This window comes from Austrofundulus limnaeus, unplaced genomic scaffold, assembly GCF_001266775.1.
Source record: "Austrofundulus limnaeus strain Quisiro unplaced genomic scaffold, Austrofundulus_limnaeus-1.0 Scaffold372, whole genome shotgun sequence".
Lineage (NCBI taxonomy): Eukaryota > Metazoa > Chordata > Actinopteri > Cyprinodontiformes > Rivulidae > Austrofundulus > Austrofundulus limnaeus.
The window spans coordinates 375,229-385,102 of record NW_013952774.1 but is presented as its reverse complement, the minus strand read 5'-3'; the positions used below and the strand labels follow the sequence as shown (position 1 = coordinate 385,102).

The 9,874-nt window shown below is 39.7% G+C and overlaps 2 protein-coding genes across 2 annotated transcripts; both read left to right on the top strand.

Annotated features, from left to right (window-relative positions):
• Positions 1-458: 458 nt before the first annotated feature.
• kpna7 (karyopherin alpha 7 (importin alpha 8)) lies at positions 459-5,897 on the top strand. Its single transcript, XM_014023495.1, has 12 exons — positions 459-569; positions 652-786; positions 867-949; positions 1,056-1,224; positions 1,312-1,411; positions 1,501-1,583; positions 2,571-2,657; positions 3,265-3,441; positions 4,865-5,098; positions 5,176-5,358; positions 5,439-5,585; positions 5,668-5,897. The coding sequence occupies exons 1-12, from the start codon at positions 504-506 to the stop codon at positions 5,680-5,682; spliced, it is 1,479 nt and encodes a 492-aa protein (XP_013878949.1). The 5' UTR covers positions 459-503; the 3' UTR covers positions 5,683-5,897.
• Positions 5,898-8,732: 2,835 nt separating this feature from the next.
• LOC106528327 (ecto-ADP-ribosyltransferase 5-like) lies at positions 8,733-9,620 on the top strand. The gene has a single exon (XM_014023475.1). The coding sequence runs from the start codon at positions 8,733-8,735 to the stop codon at positions 9,618-9,620; it is 888 nt and encodes a 295-aa protein (XP_013878929.1).
• The last annotated feature ends 254 nt before the right edge of the window (positions 9,621-9,874 follow it).

Here is a 9,874-nt window from a genome sequence, read left to right as displayed (position 1 = left end):
CACACACACACACACACACACACACACACACACACACACACACACACACACACACACACACACGACAAGATAATTAAAGCTTGAACATTGAGTCCATCTTTAACACAACAATCAGTAGCCATGACTTAAGCTACTTATTTGTTAAAACTTCACATTATTAATCCAGTTTATTCAAACTATTTAGATCCAGTTATATACTGGAAACAAAATATGTAATATTATACTGGTGAAACTGGAATAGTTGAAAGCATGTATAAACTATAAAAAAGGCTGAATCAGAAAAATAGTTGGGAATTGGGTTACATCTGGTTGAATTCAAATGATAAAATAATCCAACTTTATTTTTCTAAAAAAAAACATTACTCCAATGCAGGTGTTCAACTGCGTGACGTCATCAAAGCAATCAGAGCTGATTTGATTCACCTGTGGTGGTTCTGCTGGTTAAAACCTTACAGAGAAGAAGTTTACTTTAATCTGGGTCAAACAGTCTGCGTCAAACCAACATGCCCACCAAGGACGTATCTGGTGACCGCATCTCCAAGTTCAAAAACAAAGGAAAAGATCCAGCAGTAAGTAGGCTGTTAATGATTTTATTTTGTTTTATTTTTGTTTTTGCTTTCCCACTTTGAACTGTGTCATTAATTACTGTAGAAACGTCGGGAGAAGAGGATCACTGAGTGCGTGGAGCTGCGTAAAGCTCAGAAACACGACAGTTTCCTGAAGAGAAGAAACATAACCCTGTCCTCTCTCCCTGATGAGGAGGCGCTGTCACCTCATAAAGACCTGGTTAGTCCACTGAAACCTTATCTAACTGGAACATGGTTAGGACTGTCGCTCACAGCTGGAGGGGGGGGGGGTCTTTTCAGGTGGGATACAAGCTCGAGGACATCGTTCTGGACGTTAACAGCGACAGCATAGAGGCTCAGACCCGAGGCTGTCAGGCAGCCAGGTGAGCTGCTGAGTTTCAAAAATGCTGAGTCAGGAAAAAAAAAACTGAGCTGTCCCTCTGCTTTTTGTTATTGAGAGTTGTATGATTAATGTGACCACCTCCTCAGGAAGCTGCTGTCCAAATGTCATGATCCTCCCATGAAGGAGATTATCGATGCTGGCCTGCTGGCCCGTTTCGTGTCCTTCCTGTCCCTGGATGATGAGCCGGCTCTGCAATTTGAAGCAGCCTGGGCTCTGACCAACATCGCCTCTGGAGCCTCTTGGTGCACCCAGCAGGTGTCTGTCCTGAAACATTGTATTATCTGTGTTGTGTGGAAAAGGAAACGTTGAGTCACTAAATGTTTGTTTTTGGTTTGTCCTCAGGTGGTGGAACACGGGGCTGTACCAGCTTTCATCGACCTGCTGGCCTCTCCCATGCTGCACATCAGTGAACAGGCTGTCTGGGCTTTGGGAAATATTGCAGGTTAAAACCCTAAATTATTATTATTATTGCCATAGGTTCAGAAGATCTGTGACTACATTTCTCCTGCCATGAACCACCACTCTTTGCAGGTGATGGTCCAGTTTACCGAGATGTTCTTATTGAATGCAATGTCATCCCAGCACTGTTGGCTCACTTCTCTCCAGACACACCAGTAAGTTACGAGTTCTGCTCAATACAGCTCAGTTGTGCACTTGACAAACGTTAAGAAACATTTTTGCTAAACTACTCATTTATCCAGGAAGTTCTCCTGAGAATATCATGGAGACTGTGTCAAGATGACATGACCAAAGTTACAAACTAAAGGTTAAATATCAAAACACATGAACATGAGTCCAAATCAATGTTTGTGACACGTCAGAGTGGAGAAACGGGCAGAGGTATTGCTTTAGTTAAAATATTTGCACCAGCATTTTGTTAAAATTTACTGGCTCCCTTTTTGTTATCAATGGGTCATAATGAAATATCTGAAATATAATCTTTTATGAAACACTTTTTGAGCAGTAGGTAGCTAAAAAAAGTTTAATCTTGAGCAGAAAACCTTAAATGAGTCACTTTCCTGATGAGTTGGCAATTTTTTTTTCTTCCAGCTGGTAAATCTTAATATCCACTGATGCATGATAAATATGTTCAAACCATCATGAAAACATTGCCAATCTGCAATTTACTAAGTGTTTAACTATTGCTTTAAAAATCTCCAGTGAAAATATGGATACCTCCCAATCCAAATAACATTCAAGTTATTGAATATAATAAATGTATCAGTCCACAGAAAATACTCTTAACCCTCACCCGAATGAATATAGCTACCATAATAATCGGTTTTAACAATGCGATAATTATCTATAACTTCCACATATTGAGCAGAAGTGACTAGGCTAAAAAAAACTTTCTATTTAGAGCTGATATTTTGTAAGGACGTGTAATTCTGGAGTAAATTCAGCCTTCATTTCACATCAGTGGTGTAATGATTTCAAACATCCAGTCTTGTGTCATGGCAACTTTCGTCTTTGTCTACAGGTTTCAATTAGCCACAGCTTGAGACATTGAGGGGTTTTGTCCCTTCCTCTTTTGTGCTCATACGCTGTAGAAAAAATAAACTGTCAAATTTGTTGAAACTACTGCATGCCTATAATTGCAGGTTGGTTACCTGCGCAACCTGACCTGGACGTTGTCTAATCTGTGCCGAAACAAGAACCCATATCCACCTTTGTCAGCAGTCCAACAGGTGTGTCGCTTCTACTACAGTGTGAGGACCAAGGACCTTGTCCCGGTCCTTGTGTGTGTGTGGATGTTTTTTTTTTTCTCTAACATGTTATTATTATTGTGATTGTTATTATTTCTTTTTATATAATAATGATGATGTTTATTTTTTTACCAAAAAAGTAGCCGCGTTTGAGACCAATGCCAGGTCCGCACGGGTCCAAATGCAAATTACAGGTGTGGGGTTATTTATGTTAGTTTTAGGGTCTGGTAAGTACCTGTGAGGTTAATTTTAGGGCAAACGGTCAGGGTTAGCCTATAAAGTCTTTAAAAAAAGTGAGGTCCCCATGGGGTTCAAGCCCAACAGTGGTTTTTTTTCCATATCTATTTAGATTTAGAGGTACGGTGTGAATTAGGCTTTTAGTTAGGTTAGGAATAGACCAGTAATTAACGTTAGGGGAAAATGGGTTAGGCATAAATGCTGTTACAAAAATGAATGGAAGTCAATATAATGTCCTCAGTTTAATGCAAATACAAGGATGGGGGTGTGTGTGTGTGAAGTGAGTGGTCATTTTTTTAGTCTGCAGTGTTGGTGTACAAACTACTCAAAGTGCTGCATTTGTTTCTTTCAGCTGCTTCCTCCTTTAATCCAGTTGTTCCATCTCTGTGACAAGGACATCTTGTGTGACGCATGCTGGGCTATCTCTTACCTGACAGATGGCAGCAACGATCGCATTGACATCATCGTAAAAACTGGCCTTCTCCCTCGACTGGTGGAGCTCATGAGCCATGAAGAGTTTCGTGTTGTGGTATTGTAATCTCATAACAACTTCAGATACCTGGAGTTTCACATCATGGTGAAGGTGGCATCTGGCTGAGCTGCGACTGTTCCAAGTTGGCAACTGATCATCCAATTTCCAAAATAATAATAATAATCTTCAAACGAAGCTCGTTTGCAGGTGTTGAAAGGGCAACTCTAGAGCTCATGAGTTGGAAGCACCTGGTGCAAAATTCAGATGGGTTGCAGATTTGATTTAACAGGAAAAGATTATTAAAAATCAAGCCTGACTCAGCATAATTGCTGTTTTACAGCAGGTTCCTGTTCTGCAGCACATAAAACACTCAGAATTACAGCATCACAATCACATCATTATACACCATAGACACAAAGACAAACAAGCATACCAAATTTCAGGAAGGCAGCATTTGGAAAATAGGACGTCTAAATATGAGCACAACAAAGTGTCCAGCAGATGGCAGACWAGATTCTTCTTAAAGGGCTGTAGTTTTGACTTTATGTTTTGAGGAATGTCATTCCATGCTTTAGTATAAACATAGAAGAAAGACCTCTGGCCGTAACAGTTTTTAAAAGTTGGTAATATCAGTTGTCCTTTTGTAACAGATCTAGTTGAATGACCACCTCCAGAATTTGATTTGGGCAACAATGCACAGAGAGTTCCATAACTGACACCTTGGAAGATTTGAAAACGTAAATTAATACCACTATACAAAACATAATTCTAAAAAGTCAAGGCATCAGACAATGAAAGAACTGTACAGTGATGAGTCTAACCAGGAAGTTCTTTATGAATTTTGTAGGCCCTGTTGTAGAGCCTAACTATGGGTTCTAAGATTTCATTTGTTGTAAGAGACCAAACAGGTAAACAGTACGACATGGTTGAGAGTATAATGGCATGAAGATAGATATTTGAAACAGAAGATGTCAGATTGGATCTAATTTTTGAATAAATGTATAGTTTCTGTTTCAATTTAGTGGTTAAGACTTGTACATGATCACGATAAGTCAAATGAGAATCCAAAGTAATTCCAAGATATTTGTAGGTAGTGACGATATCAAGGGGTTTGTTTAAAGAAGTGAGTTGATTTGTTATATTGAAATGTCTCCTGGGTGAGGAAAAATACATGCACACATTTTTTAACATTAATTGACAAAAGATTATCTTGAAGCCAACCATGAAATGTCTGAAGATCTGCTTGCAACTGACTATTAATGGATTCAATGAGGTAGATATGCCCGTGCATTATTTTTAAGTCAAGCAACATGATTGCATGCTTCTGTGACTCATGCAAGGAAGTTGAATGCCCCAAAAGTTTATGAAACACTTCATTAAAGCTGTTCACAATCCCCTTACAGCCCAGTGAGCTACCACCTTCTTAATGTTCGTTTGTTGTAGTAATTAATGTTCTGTGCTCATCTGACTAAACTTCCAGACCCCGGCGCTCCGTGCCATTGGGAACATAGTGAGTGGTTCAGACCTGCACACTCAGCTGACGATTGATGCAGGAGTTCTCAATGTCTTGCCGAAGTTGCTGCGGCACAAAAAGGCCACCTTGCAGAAAGAAGCGATGTGGACTCTGTCGAACATCGCTGCAGGCCACTGTAAACAAATCCAGCAGCTCATCACCTGTGGCCTGCTTCCTCCTCTTGTGGAAGCGCTGAGGAATGTAAGCAGGCTGACGATTTGTTGCTTTTATAGCTCAACAAAAATCTCAAGCCAATCACAAGACTTGGTTTTTGTCAGGGAGACTTCAAGACTCAAAAGGAAGCCGTGTGGGCAGTGACAAACTTCACCTGTGGGGGCACTGCAGAGCAGGTGGTCCAGTTGGTGCAGAGTGGAGCCCTGGAAGCGATATTAGACCTGCTGCAGGTTAACGATGCCAAAGTAATTTTAATCATCCTCGAAGCCATAAACAACATATTCACGGTGAGAGCAGGAAGCTGTAACAAGAACACAAGTTGTAATGAACAGAAACAAAGCTTTAATAATAACTGTCACTCCTGAAGGCTGCAGGGAAGCTTGGGGAAACAAAGAAACTGAGTCTGCTGATTGAAGAGCTGGGTGGACTGGAGCGAATGGAGCTGCTGCAGAGCCACGAGAATGATCTGGTGTACCAGGCTGCACAAAACCTGATCGAGACGTTCTTCAGCAACGTGCGTCTTCACTTAAACTATTCTGTATTTTTAATGTATTTTTTTTTTTGGTAGTTTTATTTATTTTTCTTCCCCCTTCTAGGATGACGCTGATTAGGTTCCGGTCGACTCTCAACCAAATGCATTTCTGGTTGACGATGGTCAGACTACCTTCAAATTTTAATGTTGTATTTTTGATATATTCATGTTTAACAGGAAACTTGATTAGTGTGAATTTCACAGGCTGAAAATATCAGTTTTAAGCAGCACACAGTAAATGTACATTTTTAAATGCAACTAAATGAAATAAAGAATTATTTGATATGCAATTAATCTTTTTGTCCTCGTTTCATGTCTTACCTGCAGAGAACAAAGAATCTGGCATGTTCTGTTAAACATTTTGGTTAAAATGTGAAATACTTGTGGCACAAACACTTTTGCTGTTAATTTTGTCATGTCATACCTTCACTCTTTGTCCTCCTTCGCAACATAAAATGTCAAATGTTTAGAGTCAGTATTTAAGGATTGAACACTGGCGACTCAGTGGTTAGAGCTGTTGCTTCTCATGTTTTCATTGTGCACCGGTGGGTTTTCTCTGGGTACTCCCAGTTTCCTCCAGCAGACAAACCTGTTTAACCAGCAACTTTTTAAATAGTCCCAAGATGTGAAAATTTGACTCTGATGGACTTGCACCTCTTGTACAGTGACTGCTTGAGATGGGAACCAGCTCACATGAGGCAGATAAGTGGGTGAAGGAAAAGTTTCTTTTCAAAGTCGAATTAACAATTTAAAGGACAAGATCAATCGAGTCAATTTAAAATCAGGTTGTCACAGATGCAACTCAAAAGTACTTAAAGCAGCTTTATTAAAAATAAACAAGTCTGCACCTTTTATTCCACTAGTCTCAAATTGAGCTTTAATGGCTTTATTTTGAAAACCAAGGGCAAAATACTTGACATTTAAAAAAAATCCAGATGTTGCTCCTTCAGTAGGTGTGCAAATATGCTTTACGTGAAATATTTTCTTTTTTTGTGCAAATTGAAAGTCTTGCAGAATCTTTTTCCATTCTCAAATTTCTACTGCTGTTTTAGGTTCTTAGTAAAGTAACACTAAAAGCTTGGATCCCAGTTGAGATGAGATGGAAGCAGCTGTCAAAATAATTGAGCATATTTAACATCACAAGAAATATAGTTGTAGATGTGAACTCTAAATGAGAATGTGAAAATTAAAAATAAAGGGACTTTCCGTTCAAATTGGAAGGCATTTCAGGGAAACATTTCAGCAGAATGCTACTTCTCAGAAAAAATGTTAATCAGGGTTTCAGTTTTCACACAACAAATGGGATTCCAAATTTATGGAATATGTTACGGTACTTAATAAAAAAAAGTAACACTTTTCTTAAACCAAACGCTGAGACTAAAACTTTTAAATTTCTTCAAATCTGAGTAGTTTTATAAGTCTTTCAGCAGTTCTTATATTTTTTTGCAGAAATTTTGACTTCCGTGACAGAATCAAACTACGGTAACAACAGGAACTTGATGACTTGGAAGAGTGTTTCAGTAATCTGACTAATCATCTCTGACTTCCATTTTTCTGTGTGCCTAAAAATAAACTTTTGGGAAGTTTATTCTAACTGAGGCACGGATTCCCACTCATCCATCACCTTATAAGAGAAGATGACTGCATCATCTGAATAACACTCACTGGCAGCTAAAACACAGGCAGAGGAACTCCAGGTAAGAGTTTTAATCTGTGGTTCACCCAGAAATAGACATTAAAGCAAGTGTTTTAATGTTTTTTTTCTTGCTTTTGAGCAAACTTTTTTTTGTTTGATTACAAAGCCAATAGCTCAGATGTATGGAAAAAAATTGACTTTGGTCTAAATTACACTTATGATTAAAAATATGCTCCTTTTGTTGACCTTGAACACTGTTTTTCCTCTTTATAGGCGTCACCAAACATGAAGTTCGTATTTCTTGTCCTCTGCTGTCTGTCTGTGGAGGTGAAGCCTCTGGATGCAAAAACTGTAAGAAAAATAGTGCAGAACAACAGCTGGATAAAAAAAATTAATGTTTACATTTTTAGATGTATTATTAATTAGGATGTGTACTGATATTTAACTCCCTCGCTCTCTAAAGCAGGGGTTCTCAAACCTTTTGGGTCTGAGGACCCCTTACAAGTGTGAAACGTTTCCAGGGACCCCCTCATAAACCCCATGCTGTTTTAGAAATAATTTACTGTCATTTTAACCCCTAAATATTATGAGAATATCATGTTTTTCTTTGGTTTAGTATGTTTGTTTTACTAGTGCATTGTTCCTCGTGTTCATTTTTCAAATAAAATCCAAAATAACCATTTACTGAAAATATTTGAGGACCCCCAAGATAGGGCTCGTGGACCCCTGGGGGTCCTGGGACCCTAATTTGAGAACCTCTGCTCTAAAGAGTGGGGAAAATGACTTAAAATAATCAAAATATGACTGAAAATGTAGAAATGTTTTTTTATTCAAGTTTCAGTGAATTAAGTGTAAACAAAAAAAAAACAGTAATTGCTCGTGTTAAAACTTGAAGTATCCTGCTGGATTTTGAAAATACCCCTTTGCCAATTTGTACATTTATATTTTATTTGTACTTTGTAGATTATTTCTGTTGTAACAATGCTTCTTGGCAATAAATCTTATAGCGGGCAGCTGATTTGCAACGCTTTGAGGTACCAGAGGCTCAAAACAAGTGACAATAACAGCAATATACGCTTTTTGACCGAGAAGATTCATGTGTGCAACCCACATACTCAGCTCTACTGCTCATCCCACAGATGCATGCTCCTTACAAATGTGGCACCACGTAAAAGAGAAATGAACAGGCTTTCCAACGGTATAAGATTACATAAGGTGTAAGAATAAATTTACTTTCAAACCATATTTCGATGAGAAGGTAGCAGCTGTTTTATTTAAATTTAGAAAATACCATTAGGTGCTATCTCGTGCAAATTGTCACATCCCAGTATGTGTTATTGACTCACAGCTGCTAAAATTTAAACAGAAACAGGTCCTGACTTTACTGGAAACAGCACATTTCTTCCTGCTTAAGATGCTTTTGTAACCTAATTCTTCTTCTACAGTTGCCTGAGCAGGAGACCGTCCCTGTAGACGCCTCTGATGTCCAACGCATGGACTTCAAGATGTCCTTGCCACGTGGATCGAAACATTTAACCTCTGAAGATCCTGTAAAGTCTGCAACCGTCTCAGTCCAGCCTGCTGTGCAGAAACCCAACGGTCTTTCGCTGAATTCCTCCAGAGGCCCGGTTCAGCCCGCCTCTGCTCTGTTCCAGCAGCTCGTCCAGATCCCTTTGAGTGTCTCTCCTGACTCTGTTGATGACATGTACCATGGCTGCTCTGACAGGATGCTCATCAAGGTGAAGCGTCACTACTTACCAAGGAGCACCAGGGAAGGTCTGCACACCACATTCACCGAGCTTTGTGCTCTCAGAGCCATGCACAACAAGGATTTCTACGACCAGCTGTCCTTGGATCACTTCAGGGCCCTGTGTGCCTACACAGCAGGGTCCTACGCCGACCTGAACCGAGCCGTTCGCGGAGGGAAGGACTCCTACAGGACTTCTTTTGAATTTCATGCTCTGCACTTCCTGCTCTCTGATGCCATCAGGCTGCTGAAAGTCAACCAAAGGAGCTGCTACACGAGCTTCAGAAGAAGCAAACTGTTGTTCACCGGGAAACCTGGTCAGAACATGCGCTTTGGCTCCTTTGCTTCCAGTTCTCTGAACAGGGAGCTGAGGCATTTTGGAGAGAAGACGTGCTTTGAAATACACACGTGTTACGGGGCTTACCTGAAGTCCTACTCAGAGCTGGACTCTGATGAGGAGGAAGTGCTGATTCCTCCGTATGAGATGTTTAACATCGTCTCTGCTGACACGTCAGGAGTGAACCACTGTGATGTTTTGTACAAGCTGGAAACAGCTGGGATTTACAGCCATCTCAACTGTCAGGTCGTACAAACACACAGGCACATGGACAATATCAATACTATGTTTGTGTAATTTTGACTTTTATGCTTGACTCTGTTTCCTGTCAAGCAAACATTTACATTTACTGACTGACTTCAGGGTTTTGCAGCAAGTTTTCAAATAAAAAAATGATTCATCTGGAATCCTGACGCAGATAAATAATATAAATACCCCAAACTAAGTGAAGATGTCTTTATTTTTTATACGTTTTCCTGCTACCTATATACATTGTAGGCGTGTAAATCACCAGATTTGTTGATTTGTTCGGATGGCAATACAATGTTTCT

Coding starts and splice junctions, on each gene's coding strand:
- kpna7 (XM_014023495.1), top strand. CDS start 504: ATGCCCACCAAGGACGTATCTGGTGACCGCATCTCCAAGTTCAAAAAC. Junction 1,225..1,311: donor CCTCTTGGTGCACCCAGCAG/GTGTCTGTCCTG, acceptor GTTTGTCCTCAG/GTGGTGGAACACGGGGCTGT. Junction 5,099..5,175: donor TTGTGGAAGCGCTGAGGAAT/GTAAGCAGGCTG, acceptor GGTTTTTGTCAG/GGAGACTTCAAGACTCAAAA.
- LOC106528327 (XM_014023475.1), top strand. CDS start 8,733: ATGGACTTCAAGATGTCCTTGCCACGTGGATCGAAACATTTAACCTCT.